This window comes from Syngnathoides biaculeatus, chromosome 6 (genome assembly GCF_019802595.1).
Source record: "Syngnathoides biaculeatus isolate LvHL_M chromosome 6, ASM1980259v1, whole genome shotgun sequence".
Taxonomy (NCBI): Eukaryota; Metazoa; Chordata; class Actinopteri; order Syngnathiformes; family Syngnathidae; genus Syngnathoides; species Syngnathoides biaculeatus.
The window spans coordinates 31751154-31766465 of record NC_084645.1 but is presented as its reverse complement, the minus strand read 5'-3'; the positions used below and the strand labels follow the sequence as shown (position 1 = coordinate 31766465).

The 15312-nt window shown below is 43.8% G+C and overlaps 1 protein-coding gene across 1 annotated transcript; it reads right to left on the bottom strand.

Annotated features, from left to right (window-relative positions):
- Positions 1-267: 267 nt before the first annotated feature.
- ric8b (RIC8 guanine nucleotide exchange factor B) lies at positions 268-13699 on the bottom strand. Its single transcript, XM_061821751.1, has 10 exons — positions 13502-13699; positions 13082-13129; positions 11866-12498; positions 10948-11042; positions 8940-9090; positions 7695-7790; positions 7448-7592; positions 6954-7098; positions 6626-6745; positions 268-1519 (listed from the first exon to the last, which is right to left on the bottom strand). The coding sequence occupies exons 1-10, from the start codon at positions 13583-13585 to the stop codon at positions 1411-1413; spliced, it is 1626 nt and encodes a 541-aa protein (XP_061677735.1). The 5' UTR covers positions 13586-13699; the 3' UTR covers positions 268-1410.
- Between the last annotated feature and the right edge of the window lie 1613 nt (positions 13700-15312).

The following is a 15312-nucleotide window of genomic DNA, read 5'->3' as shown; positions in this document are numbered from 1 at the left end:
GTAAGTGACCGTTCAACATCCGCACACTGCCGATTCCGGTGTGGCGGTCTGAGCGCTCCCCTGTGCTGAAAAGTCCCCTTGGGATTAATGCGCACACAGGTAGTTCTTTTTAGAATTTTTCTACTTTTTCTATTTCCGTGCCAGTCTGGAACTTCCCCCATCCATGCTTCCTCCGCGTGTTCGAATGAAAGAATACAGAAACAAATGCAAACGTATTGTTTGAAGCAGAGCGAAAATGAACATGCGGAAGAAGCATGGCTGGGGAAGTTTCAGACTGGCACGGAAGTCCCCAAAAAATTCTGCGCGCATGCTCATTAATCCCAAGGGGACTTTTCAGCACGGGGGAGCGCTCAGACCGTCACAGCGGTTTTGTTGTATTTGAACCACATTGATGTTGAGAAGCCTTATAACATTTCAAAGCTCACAGTAGATCAGGAGCAATCCCAAAATACAATTTACTGAAAGTTCGGGATTTTTGGCTGAAATCTCAGGATGAACGTAAAATTCAGGAGAACCTTTATCCATCAATAATCTAAACTGCTTATCCTCACAAGGGTCACGCAAGAGCTGCTAAATGACATTTGCCCATGTCTAAAGATTAATTATTTCATCTGAAAAGGTGTTTTTGGCTAGTGAAATTTCACCCAAACCTCGTTTTGAGAATTGAGCCTTAGTTGCTGTGGGTAGAGCTTGATAAATGTGGGTACATCTGAAGAGTTCCGACGCAAAAGCAGATATCCATTTTTGTTGTTCCTGTAGAGAATCTTCAGAAACAACAAAAAATGGATACATCTGCTTTTGCGTCTGAACTCTACATGTATACTGACAAGCGAGCCAAACTTGAGCATGTTTCCTGCCTTGTGCTCAAAATCGGCCAAAATCTCAAAACGTCTCTGAAAGATTATCCCCGAGTGATTATCCTGTGGTGCGGGCTGTACGAAGAGGGGTTTCCCCCCCCCCCCCCCCTTCTGTTGGGCCCTGCAGTTGTAAATATTTAACAATATTGACCCTGGCAGACCCTCGTGTGTGTATGTGCGTGGTCAACACCGAACTGGGCCTCTGATTGAGATCTGAAACAGAACCGTAGCCAGTTCGGAAGTGACAGTTCACCAAGATAAAAATGTCGTAATTGTCGTGGCAAACGTCCACTATTTTGCTACCATTACGAAAAAAATAATAATTTGTTATGAGTGACTTAGCCACTTAACTCTAGTAGGCAATTGTATTGTGCTCGGCTGTTACTGGTTATAATAATATTTAGGATCGAGTCAGCACAAGATGCTCCTAAAAGAGGAATCTACCTTCCACGAGGTCATCTGAAAGATCCAGCCCTTGAAATGTGACACAGCTTGGAGGGGAGTGGTTCTCTCTCGCGCACCCTCTCCCATCCCGACACACGGCCACGATGCTCTAATCAGAGTCCGATCCGGCGTCGTCTCCAGGTGGCGCGTGTAGCGTTTCTTCCAGGGGGGCTAACGTCCCGTCCGGCTTGACTCCCATGGGACGGATCAAGCTCTGCCTGCAGAAACAAACACACGAGGATGACTTGAGAGTCCGTCTCGTAAATGGAACTTTATGGAGCGCAATGGTAGGAATAACGGAAATCTGCTCTTGTTTTGAAAACAAAATGTCAAGCACGATGAAAGTGAATGAGAGAAACGATTTTGTGCTTCAAAATTGGTATTGTATATATTTACCATTAAAAATGTGTTTTAAAATTTTCACTTGAGTATATTTCAGAGTCTCCCCCCCACCCCATGGACACTTGCTCCAGTCCAGACAACCCCCTCACCCGCATGCCCCCACTCTCCTCTCCTTCTCTCTGCTCTCCTCTCCTCTCCTCTCTACTCCAGTGGCAGTTTAATTACAGGATCAGCACTGGGGCTAATCTCCTCAAAGACACAACTGCCCCTTCATCCTAATCCAATTATACCTCCCGTGTATGTGTGCGTCCATCTGTCTGTGTGTGCATGTGACCCCCCCGGCGCCCCCTCCCTCCGAGATGCCTCCCCTCACAGTTGTCCGTGACCAGACCCCGTACTGGTCAGCAGCTAATTGCAAAGCACAAATAGATGAACAATCATTCGAGCCGACAGACAACGTAGAGCAGTGGCCCCCAACCTTTTTTTTTTTTTATCACCGCGGACCGGCTTTGCTTTAATGCTTTAAATTTTTTTACCGCAGCCCGGGGGCGGTACGCTAGATTGTTTGCATTGAAAATCCAATACCATAAACATGATCATAAATAATAATGTAGTGAATAAAAAAATAAAAATACATGTGGAAAAATAAAGAACAAGAACCAGGAATTCCCCATTTCTCATTCTTTTATCTTTACATATCTACACAGCATTTTTTTTAATTATTAAACACGCCATTTTTCAACAGATTAAATAAATTGGTCAGTTTGAACAATCTCCTCTCCTCTCCCCTCTGCCTCATTTCACTCTGTTGGCGATCACAACGCTCTGACTGGTCACTATCATAACATTTAAAAAAGACCTTCAAAATAAGATAAAGTAAATACCCCACAAAAATGTCCAAAAACAAATTTTTTCCCCCATTTTGCTAGTTTGTGGGGGGGAAATTTTGGCTCTGAAGTGACCAAGATGTAACCAAGAGGATCTGGTCATTTTTCAAAATAAAAGATTGTTCAGACTTAGATAATGAATACAATGGAACTAAGTGATTATTTCTTCGGCGGGCCGGTACACACTGATCCACAGACCGGTACCGGACCGCAGCCCGGGGGTTGGGGACCACTGATGTAAAGGACCGGTGTCAAACACAAGGCCGCGGGCGGGATCCGGCCTTCTGAGTGATATTATGTGACCCTGGAAAGTTTTGCCACTATTGTTGATTTTTAATTGGCCAACATTCGGCCTTCATATATCATCAAAAATTGTCTTTTTTTTTTCACTAAACACATTGCAACATTAGACTGGAATGACATTCAAACTAACAACAACACAAAACCACAAAACACCAAACAATTAGCATAACAAATGTGCAGGGATGCACCCATGCACACAAAGAAAAGATGGCGAAATAATGACAAAAACTGCATTTTGCAAATATCTTACTTCAGGTCAGAACATCCGTGTTATTAGTACAGAGCTGAACATTTATTGCTCGTGAATGAATGTTTTGCCAGGAATTTCACTTTGTTTATACAGGTAATCCATCTAACCATCCATTTTCTTTGCCCCTTATCCTCAGAAGGGTCACGGGGAGTGCTGGAGCTTATTCCAGCTATCAATGGGCAGTAGGCAGGATACACCCTGAACTGGTTGCCAGCCAATCGCAGGGCACATAGAGACAGTCGCACTCACAATCACACCTAGGGGCAATTTAGAGTGTCCAATTCATTATGCGTGTTTTTGGAATGTGGGAGGAAACCGGAGTGCCCGTAGAAAAACCACACAGGCACGGGGAGAACATGCAAACTCCACACAAGCGGAGCAGAGAACGAACCCGGGTCCTCAGAACTGTGAGGCCAATGCTTTACCAGTTGATCCACCGTGCCGCCAATACAGCATACATTTGTCCAAATTGTCTAAGATAAATTCATCAGTTAATGCTTATTTGTATGTTTTTGTAGTTGAAAATTCCTGTTGTAAAGTTGAATGCTAAGGGATAAAGTATTTTGAAACATTCCAATGTTCTTACTGCTACTCGTCTTTGTTGTAATTAAGGGACCAAATAATTAACGTTTAATTAATCAGCCCATTTATCATTATTTTTACTTTTTTCCTGACAAATATCAGAATCAGCATCCTAATCAGTTAGGCTCGATTGTGTATAAAAATTGTGTGCTGATAATCAAACGCAGTGGTTATTCGGTATTATAAAAGACAATCCATTAGGGGCGTCATTTGTCACACGTATCCATCCATTTTACAGGCCGCTTATCCACACAATGGTCACAGGAGTGCTGGAGTCCATTGGTACACGGACTGGGATAAAATGTTTCGACAACTCTTTGTAAACAAGATGGACATCAGTCATTCCCGAAGTCAACCGTGAAAGTCAGCGAGTCCAAGTGAAGCCTAACGAGAGGTTTACCCACAGAAGTGTAAAGCATCGTCTCCCCCCCAATTAACACCAGCCAACAAATTCATAGTATGTGCTAATTGGAGAAGCAGTTAAGCATTTAGTGGAGGACATTCTTCCGAGGCTGACTCATCCCCCTTAGAGTCTGTGCGCTCCAGACTAACAACACCCGGGGATGAAAGAAAAGGGGTGGCAGTTCTCGGAAAGGAATCTTCCTCTTTTCGGGGCGCACGTGCCTCATTAACGGATCAGCCCGTGCGACAATGGACGGGCCCGCGCAATTGTTCCGCCTCTTGCTCACTAAAATTAAGCCGGGACACTCGGCTTGGTTATTAGAAACGTGAAAAGAAACCTGTGCGACGCGTCGGCCCCCTTAACCAATTAGGTGGCGCCTAATTACCGGAGCCCTAATAACCGCGCCAGGTTCGCTCCCGTGTGCTGCTCTCAAATCTAATTGACTTCGAGGAGATTCTTGCTCGGGCGACTCGGTTGGCAGGGAGAGATGCAGCGGGCGTTGGGACGCAAGTGCCGCAAAGGTCAGTGCTAATATACAATCAAGGTGCCTCAGTGCTGTTGCTTATTAAAATGTTAGTACAGTGAATAACAACAGCCTGTCAACACCTCCACACAGCAAACATGTCCATGGTCGTACACAGCCAAAAAGTAAGTAAATAAATAAATAAACAAACTCAAAATTTCAACTGGACTCAGTTTAGAGCATCAAAGGTGTGGATAAGTTGAAGAAAGCGAGAAACTGTACTGCTATAGTTCATTTTTCGCAGATTAGTGTCCTTGAGTATTGTTACATTACACATTTGTATACGTTACTACCAAAATTCCCGGCCTACAGAGCGAAGCTCGTTACAAGCCTCATCGAGTAAATTTGTAAAGGAAATACAATTTGGTACAAACATATGCCGCAGCTGTGTAAAAGCCACAAGTGCCTACATAGAAACCCACATTAAAACACTCGATATTATCAAAGAAAGAAGTAAAGAGAGAGTTTAACGCTAGCGCTGCCACGCTATCACTAGCGCCGCACTAATGATAGCGCATCGCTAATGCTAAGGCTAACGCTACACTAACAGTGCGAATTAAAAAAAAAAAAAAAAAAAAAAAAAAAAACATACCGGTAACAATCACGGAGACACGGCAGTATCATGCTTACGCAGCGCTAACAGGGCCAGACCGGTAAAAGTAAATTCCTCGGTACATATATTCCATCGGTCTCACTCTTACTTTTCCGCTTGAGTGCCCCCTAGTGGCCGTTAGAAAAAATGCACAAATTAGCCGCATCACCGCATAAAACGCAGGGTTGAAAGCGTGTGAAAAAAAATTGTGACTTATAAGCCGCAAATTACGGTACATGTACAATGTATGTGTGTTATACTTTATTTGAGGGTAAAGTCCCACGTGTGATATGTAATGCTAATTTGGGCTAGCTGGTGTTAGCATTAAGCGTCGAACATAGTTCTAGGTTCTTTTTGTTGTGTTATGTTTATAGGAAACAACTATGCACACTTGGGTAGGGCAGAGAAACCCGTATCGAAGTCTGAATCACCGTAGAATTAACTCATTGAACACTTATTATCAAGCGGCCTGACTTTCGTTCAAATCCTACCCCCCCCTGTGTGGCTTTTCTCCCGGTACTCCATTTTCCTCCCCATCTCAAAAAGATTGCATGCTAGTTTAATTGAAGACAGTAAACTGTCAAGTGCGATTATGAGTGCAAAGGGTTGTGCGTTTCTACGCGCCCTGCAATTGGCTGGCCGCTCGGCCAGTCAGCACAAGTGAGGATAAGCAGTGTGGAAAATGGATGGAACCCATACAGTCACACAGAGACTGAGGTGGAAAAAGTAGCCAAATACTGTACTCGGTTACTTGAAAGTAATTACCAGTAAAAAGTAGTTCTTCCAAAATTTACTCGAATAAGAGTAAGATAGTACTCAGTGAAGAAATTTCTAATTTGTCAGAGCCACACACACACACATTATTTTTTCTTTGATTTTACTGTCGAGGGTGGCTCAGCTGGAAAGCGTTGACCTCACAGTACTGAGGTCCCGGGTTCAATCACGGACCCGTCTGTGTGGAGTTTGTATGTTCTCCCCGTGCCTGCGTGGGTTTTCTCCGGGCACTCCGCTTTCCTCCGACATCCCAAAAACGTGCAACATTAATTGGACACTCTAAATTGCCTCAAAGTGTGATTGTGAGTGCGGTTGCTTTTCCCTATGTGCCCTGTGATTGGCTGGCAATCAGTTCAGGGTGTAACCCGCCTCTTGCCCATTGATAGCTGGAATAGGCTTCAGCACTCCCCGCGACCATTGTGAGGATAAGCGGCTAAGAAAATGGAAGGATGAATATACTGTCGTATTTTTACAATCGGGAAGCCGAATCCAATTCAATTTCGATTAATTCACCCAACCCTAGGAGCTGCAGTCGGGTTTGCCAGTTGATCCGCATGTCGGAGTCTCGGCGTGAGCTGTGACAAAAACAGCCTCGCACAAGTGTTTTCATTTTGTATCTGCATTTCCTCCGTTTGAGCAGCTGAAAGTTACACAGCTCGAGCCGTTACCTTGACAACTTGTCCAACATGTTGACGAGCTTCTGGGCTTCATACTCCTTCTGCTCCTCCGTCATCTCCTCCATGGGGTTGGGCATAGGCTCCTCCACATGACCCGTGATGGGGTTGATGCTGGGGAACAAAAACATCTGTTTGGATTCGGTATGCGACACCCACTTTATTAGGTAGACTCGCATTCAAAAAAAAAAGAGTTTTACTGTTGACTACTACACAAAATGTGCTCAAGGGATTCTGCACACAGGTACACTGTACTGTTAATTTCTTATGTGAGCAAATTTGAACATTTAGCAAGGAATGAAATTTTCCGACAAAGACTCACAAAGGTTTGGCTGTTTTGTATTCTTCCGTGTCAGAGTCTTCGTCCGGTGAATACTCAGTCTCCCCTCTCCCTCCTCCCAGCAGCCCTCGCGCCATCAGGAGTCCCGCCGCGTTCCCGTAACCCGTGTACTTCAACAGGTTGTCCACTAAATAACACACACACACACACGTCATGAGAATAAATGGAGCCCAATTGGATTCGTAGTCATAATCGTCTTGTAATCATTTCAGTTTCTACCTTTAACAAAATCATCAAGTCACACACATTTCATATATAACTCCACCGCCCTCCCCCCCCCAAAAAAAAAAAAAAAAATCAACTCAGTAGCAAAGTGTCTAATGAGTTTAAAAAAAAAAAAAAAAAAAAAAAGCCTCAAGGACCCATGCGCAACATTGAACAGGAAGTGCCCAAATGAGGCCCCAACCGGAAGCAGGTCTACTAGACAGATGTTTGTTTCCTCTATGACCAGACAGGCGCTCACCCTCCCTCCTTACCGCTCTCTTTACACAAGACAAAGAGAAACTCTGCCGCCGCCTGCTTGACGGCCATTTCCACGTGGGTCATCAGGCGCACCAGTTTGTTCCTTGTGGTGGTTCCCACCTCCGGCCGGATCTTCACATCTGTGAGTGGAGGAAGCACCTATAGTGTAAATGAGATTTTTTAAAAATTATAATAAAAAAAATACATTCAAGCATCTCATGATGACGGAATTTTTTTGGGGGGATGGGACTTGAGCAGTACCTGAGCTTTGATATATCTGCGGATCTCTCTGTGGTGTCTGGAGCCTTCAGTTAGCAGACTGAGCACAGGCGTAAGACCCTCTTTGTAGTTGGCGCCCTGACATGCACGCGCACACACACAAAAAGTACCTGCTATAGTGCTAAAAGCATCCCAATCAACACCAGAAAGTACAAAAGTCAAAACTACTACTGTGGCACCTCGACGTCAGAGTTTAATTCCTTTGGTGACCTAGCTTGAAACTCAATTTCCCCATTTAAATGTGATTAATTTGTCTCAGTCTCACCCCAATTTTTTTTTTTTTTTTGTGTGTTGAAAATGTTTATAGATGTAGCGGAGGAAGATAGAATGCCAGTTGCTGCGAGTGGAGGAAGTAGAAGGCAGGCTTGTATGGGAAAAGGGGACAAGCCCAAGGCAACAGGAAAAATAAAGACTGTGTTTGCAGTATAAAAATGCATTATTAAATATTACATGTACTGGTAACTACTGTTTGTACTTTTGGCATTTGTATAGAGCTCGTGCACGTGATGTCACCATTTTCATGACACCATATTGCCGGTCAAAAAGAGCTGCTCAATAGTGTGGGGGACATTGAACAGGAGCAGAATATTCACAATGTCCGAGACTTGTTGTGCTGTTGGTTGTCACAATAGATGAGACAGATACTCAGAGATCATTTTATGGAATACCAGCGGAAAAGACCAGAAAAGATCGATGGTTTTCGACAATTAAACGTGATGGTTGGTGCCCAACCAAATACACACGCCTGTGTAGCGATCACTTTACTTCAGGAAGCAAATATTCTTCTCAATTTCAAATTCCCAAGAAGTATTTATAATGCCAAGTTGGCCCATTTGAGAACAATGCATTTAAAAAAAAAAAAAAAAAAAAAAAAAAAGACAGGGAATGGTCTCCAACATACACAGGAGCGTGTTGCGGCCACGTTAAACTTCTGTAAACCTCTCCCCGACAGACGTTTTTTTTGGTTTAGTTTTTTAATATGCATTGTTTTCAATTGAGTCCAATGCGTATTCAAAAAAAGAAAAACCATCGGTAACACAGAGGTTGACCGTAGTTCAATGTGTGGTTGCAACACGCTTCTGTGTACGGGGGCTGAAGCCTATCCCAGAGGTTGATTTTCTGTTTGTGTGTTGAATTATTCGATAAAGGTCTGAAAATGCATGGATGTCTATGTTAGCAGTAGTGTGCGTGTAACCAATGTGCTCTGAAGTTCGAATGAACTTTTACCTTGTCTATCCGTTTCTCCATGAAGTCCAGCAAGACCTGTATGGCATCCATGTTTTTGCCGCCATATTCTTCCAGGCCTCCCCGTATGGGCAAGTCGATTAATACGTCCAAGCAGGACACGGGCAGGTTGTTCAACAGATTGACGGCATGGCTGTGGGTTGCACAGAGAATACGGTCCAACTCCAGCACAGACACTTATTTGGGAGGAAATGGACGCGAGTAAGGTCACAGGTATACCAGCACCCCAAAAACTCCAAAGTGTTTTTTTTTTTGTATTTGAATACAGTCTACCCCCATTTTTGGCACCCATCCATTTTCAGTACCGCTTATCCTCACTCGGAGCCTATCCCAGCTATCCTTGGGGGGGAGAGGCAGGTTACAACCCTGAACTGGTTACCGGCCAGTCTCAGGGCACATATAAACATTCACATTCATACCTACGGGCAATTTAGAGTCTCCCCATTTATCCTGTTCACCACAATAAAAATGAGAGGAAGAGTTTACAAAGGCATCATAGATTTACAGTACATCTAGCTTCCTTAATTTCATTTTTTTTTGGTTTCTGGTAGAATGGATGCTCTGTGCCTCCCACTCTTGGTCCTAAAACAGATGTAATTTTGTGTGTTCTGTACTGTGCAGGTTAGCACAGTGCTAGCGTTAAACTCTTTCTGTGTACCGTCTTTCTTCGTAAATATCTTGTGTTTCAAAGTGGGTTTTAATGTGGGCACTTGCGCCTTTCATACAGGTGCGGCGTATGTATGTACCAAATGGTATTTCCTTTACAAATGTACTCGGTGAGGCTTGTAACGAGGTGCACTCCGTAGGCCGGGAATTACAGTACATTGAGTTCAACAACAAACGAGCTGATCTTTTCCTAGTCGTGTGTGTGTGCGTGTGGTGTAGCTCACATTTTACAATCCGATGATTTAAAAATGAATTGTGATGTGTGCCACTGCTGCGTAAATAGGTGGCTGTGTTTTTTCTGTTTGCAACATGTGAGGGCCAAAGACATGATCTTATTATGGAGTCGCTTCCTGAGCAGCCACTAATCTCCGAAAGCTGAGATCAGCGGAAGGGTTTATGACATCACTTTGTAGAAAACATCAGAGGAGCTATAAAATACACATCTCCTTCAGAGCAAATTTCTCCTAACTGCAGCACAATTTTGAAGAAAAAAAAAAAGAAGCAGGATCCCACAGAATGTTTTCCTCAAAACTTGGAGCGTATGTGAACCTCAAACAAGTGTCGCACACTTGTGGACGGTCACGATCCAGCAAGGACTTCTCTAACTATACTAATTCATTCCTAAAAGTCATTTCACAGCATTTCACCTTGTGAACTGGTTTCTAGTGATGCCGCAAATTTAAGATTTAGAATTTCTGCAGGTGATGTGGCACAGATGTGCGTTGTAAAGTAATACCTCTACTTATGAAATTACTCCTTTCCGGAAGTCGTCTCGTAATGTGAATTTTTTTGTAAGTAGAAGCGCATTTTACATGTAAACAGCCTAATTCGTTACAGTGTCCAATGGAAACGAAAAACATCATGGGTAAAGAGTGATGTCCCTTGTAGCCAGTGGGATGTCAGGAAGATGATATTGCGATAGCCAACGGGAGAGCAGCTCTATCGCGCCGCACAAACCAAGGTACAGGATGCTTACGTTCGGAGGTGTTTTGTAACATGAATTTTTCGTGACTTGAGATGTTCGTAAGCACACGTACCACTATTGCATTTTGTATAGTACTGATGGTTTCTATTATTGTCATAGTATGAGCGATGATGGTTGTCCCATGAAGAGGTCCTCACTGAAGGATCAGGTACCAAATGCATTAAGCACCACTGGTACCACATAATCCCAGCCTTTCAAGTGACAGCAGGGGATTTTTGCTGCCAACCTTAGCACTAGTAAGTCTTTAAAACCTATTTGCCCCACCTATTAGCCTATTACATGACGCAACACGAGTGCTAAAACAATAATGAACGTAGGAGAAGCTGTGAAGTTCCCCACCTGTGCGCTTCCTCCGTTTTCTCTTCTGTCTCGGTCCTTAACATGAGCACGTGGCGCAGGATAGCGGCGATCACTCTGTACTGATGGTCGTCCTCCTTTAAACAACATGAATTTTAAAACATAATTATTAATCTACCTCAGGTATGGCTATTTACTCAACTGAACTCAAAATGTGATAAAACTTTCACATGAATCGATCCGAGCTGGCTCTTTCCTTTAAGAAATATTCATTTCAAAAAAGTGTCAATTTTGTAAAGTCACAGGAGCCAAATACTGCAGTTCAAAACATATTTACTCTGGATGGTATTCTAGTAAGTCGAGATTCTCTTTTTGATTGCTTTTATCTAATTTGACTTCTGTTTTGCTATATTAATCGTAAAATGCTATAATGCAGTGTTTTATTCATGCTGGTCACAAAACGGGGCTAACGGGTGAAATTTCAGGATGAATCTAAAATGTAGAATGAATTGTAAAATGCTTTTACAACTAATTTCCTACTTGGCCTTCTCCAAACTGAAATGCACGTCCAAATGTTCATTTTTTTTTTTTTTTGCTGTTTTTCCAATAATGAGCTGAATGGCAACCCCCCCCCCCTTTTTTTTTAAATTTAACTTTTTTTTTTTTTTCTTCAGGGGACTTCCACTTTGTGTGCATCTTCCAATTATTTGAGGTCGATACAGTGCATATTTTGTCTTCATAAGGAAATGTCACCCAAGAGCTGAATATCCTGAAATATTTGTGCATATAAAGCATGTACATATGTGCTTCTTTCGGCTTGTCCTGTTAAGGGTCGCCACAGTGTGTCATTGCAGATGAATGCTCATATTTGTTTTGTCCAAATTGAAAAATTAAAATTTCCTTACTAATGACGACAAGCACTATGGAAAATGAAAAGGATGCACAACAGAGTATGCTCACCTTGCCACCGACATTGCACACAGTGAGGTTGAAGAGAGCTTTGAGAGCTTCCATCGCTCTTTCATTTTCCTCCGCGGGCAGGGGCAGGGCCTGGGGGTCCGGCAGGGCGGCCTCGTAGGTGCCGTCCCACCTCACGTCCAGCGTGTGCTCCAGCACCTCGGCCAGGAGCTTCACCACTTGCTTTTCCCTCCTCAGCTCCCCCCGCAGATCCGAGCGCAGCGCCGACAGCAGGAAGAGGAGGCGCAGCGTGAACAGGCCCACCTCGTGGTGCCACGCGGCGGCCGTCTGCAGGCTCGCGCACAGGCCGTGCGCTAGTTTCACGTCCACGCTCACCTGCTGAGCCGCCGCGCTGTTGTACACCACGTTGCACAGGCACTTCAGGGCCTCCACCACCACTACTCGCTCCTCCTCGGCCGCCGGCGCGCTTGGCTGCGGGGGCTCCTGGCCGTCGCCCCCCGTCTCCCCTGTGTCCAAACGGGCCATCCTGGCCAGAGTCAGCATGCCGTCCCGGGTGGCGACTGGCGTCAGGACGCACTTGTCCCGCGACAGGATGCGGAGGGTCTCCAGACAAGTTTTCTGACAGCTGGGCTGCACGTGCATCCCGAGCACTATCAGAACACTCTGGCACAGCTTCTGAAATGCCAACAGACTCATATTAGTGACATCTGATCAGACCACAGATGACAAGTCTTTTATGCTTGGCCATGCAGTATGAAGCATCTGTTGTGACATGATTGGCCATTAAAGCTGATTCTGTATGCAACAGTTTGATATACCTTGTACCTTGAGTACCAGGTACTCAACTTCAGAGTTTTTCCACAGATTTTTTTCCGTTATAAAGCCAAAATGTGGTTTGCCTCTGCTTTCTAAATTTTGCAGGATCTCACTGTGCTTATGCGGTTCCTCCCACATTTCCGAAAACAAGCAAGTTCGGCTACTAATGGTTTCAGTTTTTTATGAATGCGAATGATTGCTTTAGTCTCTATGATGACTGTGTACTGCCCCTCTTGCACAAACTCAGATGAGATTTAGTGAGGACTGAATATGACTGTGTGAGAAAATCCTTGCTTGTGTATACGCTGTCCTGTCATTGACCGCCCCAAAAAAAAAATAAATTAAAAAGTCAGCTGGGATAGGCTCCAATTTACCAGTCACCCTTATAAGGGCAAGTAAGCATTTGAAAGATTAATGGAATACAATGATGGCCTTTGCTTACACTGCGCAGCGTTTCCTCCTTCGGGTCGAAAGTGAAGGTGTGGCTGTTCTAAAAAGGAGAAAAGCTTATTGTAGACAATATGCATACCAGGTGCACAATACAAGTAAACTGTGAACCATTCAACGTTGCTTCATGACGCCATACGTATGTACGTTGTTTACTATAAAGACTGCGCGCACTGCATTTGCACCAGGTTTGACGCAAATGTAAACGTCCCGTTCCCATTTGATGAGTGTCGGACTAAAACTAGAATGTAATAAACGAGCATTATACATCACACGGCTCGACTTTTGTCTTCAAGAACTTATCGGGTTGACTTGGTTGTTGTACTTAAAAAGCAATCCGCTCAATTAACCGGGATGCTAGCTTAAACTCGAGCTACGTTTAAAAAAAAGAAAAACAAGAACCAGCACAACCCACCTCTCGATTAAACTCCCGGAGAAGCTCCTCGATGTCCACCTCGTTAGCACTTTCGAGCTGCGACAACACATTGTTTAAGTCCATGGTAGCTGTCAGAGAAACTAAACACCGCTTGCGCGTTTCTAAACCGGCTAGCTAGCTGTCAGGCTAGCCTGCTGCGTTTAGGTGACGCTTCGCCGGTGCGGAAAGCCCACAACTATTTCCGTTTTCTCATTCCAGCGGTGTGTTTAAAGACGACGGAATTCAGACACTCATGTTTTGCATTGGTAAGGTCGGAAATTCAGTATGTTACTGATTTTAGTATCACACGCAAACATACACGTCTGTTTTCAGAAAAGAATGGCAAAAATAATTCGTTTAACTGGTAGAGCACTTTTCATTTTAAAGGAATTCTCAAAGTTATATAAATGCAAAGTAAACAATATATACAAGAAAAAATAATTTGGAAAACTCGTTGTTTTCAAACTCAATGTGACAACATCAATAAACATAATCTGTTTGCTGAAAATGATTTTTCAAAATTATTTATTATTATTATTTTAATAATTTGTTATAGATACAGTTGATGAAGACTCTTTTTCCACAGGTGCGATTGTGAGTGTGAATGTTTGACCTGCGATTGGCTGGCAACCAATTTAGCGTGTGTACCCATTTTCCCTCACCCCAAATTGGACAAACACAATAGAACGTTGATATATTGAATATAAATAGCAGTAAAATCATATCTGGGTCTTCAAGACAGACGTGGTGCGTTCAAGTGTAAGTTGCAAATCGCCAATTAAGTGTGCTTTATTGCACGTTTGGCATTGTGCGCGAACACCGTTATCGCAGTTAAAAGAGGATATTGATGTTGACACGCGGGGTCAGGTGCTGAAATCAGTCCCGGGTGGCCCCCTTTTATGTGGCTGCGTTCAAAGCCTCAGATTTCAGAGCGCCAGGCGCACATGACACAGAGGATCAATGTTCCAATAAATACAAACCTCACCGGGGGAGGGGGTCAGGGGGTTGAAAGGTTATGGGACTGAGGTGCACTGACCCCCAACTCAGTACGAAATTCTTTCTCTAGAAAAGGCATTGTTTTGTGGAGATGACTCCCCCCCCCCCCACACACACACACAGTTGTTACTGTGAACAAATTGTAGCCTTTACCGACACCCTAACATAAAACTCTTTTAACCAGTTTGTACTGCTGTAGATAATACTCAAATTATTCACCATTTAATTCTATATAATTCACTAATAAATACCCACCCATCCATTTTCTTTGACACTTATCCTCACGAGGATCACGGAGAGTGCTGGAGCCTGTCCAAGCTGTCAACAGGCAGGGGGTGGGGTACACCCTGAACTGGTTGCCAGCCAATCGCAGGGCACATACAGACAAACAGCCGCACACACAATCACACTTACGGGCAATTTAGAGTGTCCAATTCATGTTGCATGTTTTTGGGATGTGGGACGAAACCGGAGTGCCCGGAGAAAACCCACGCTGGCACGGGGAGAACATGCAAACTCCACACAAGTGGGGCTGGGTTCGAACCTGGTTCCTCAGAACTGTGAGGCCAACGCTTTACCAATTGATCCACCGTGCCGCCCCTAATAAATATGTAACTTTTATTTTTGAAAAAGTGAAATGAAAAATTACCATCTTTCTGAAGTAGCACCCCAAACATTTATACTGATTTCTCTTATTGAGGATAAGCGGTAAGGAAAATAGATCAGACGGATAATTAAATACTGATAAAAATGACGCAAAAGTGAGTCAGCAATTTTACATAATGAATTTCTTTATGTGGCAACAACATTCTGCC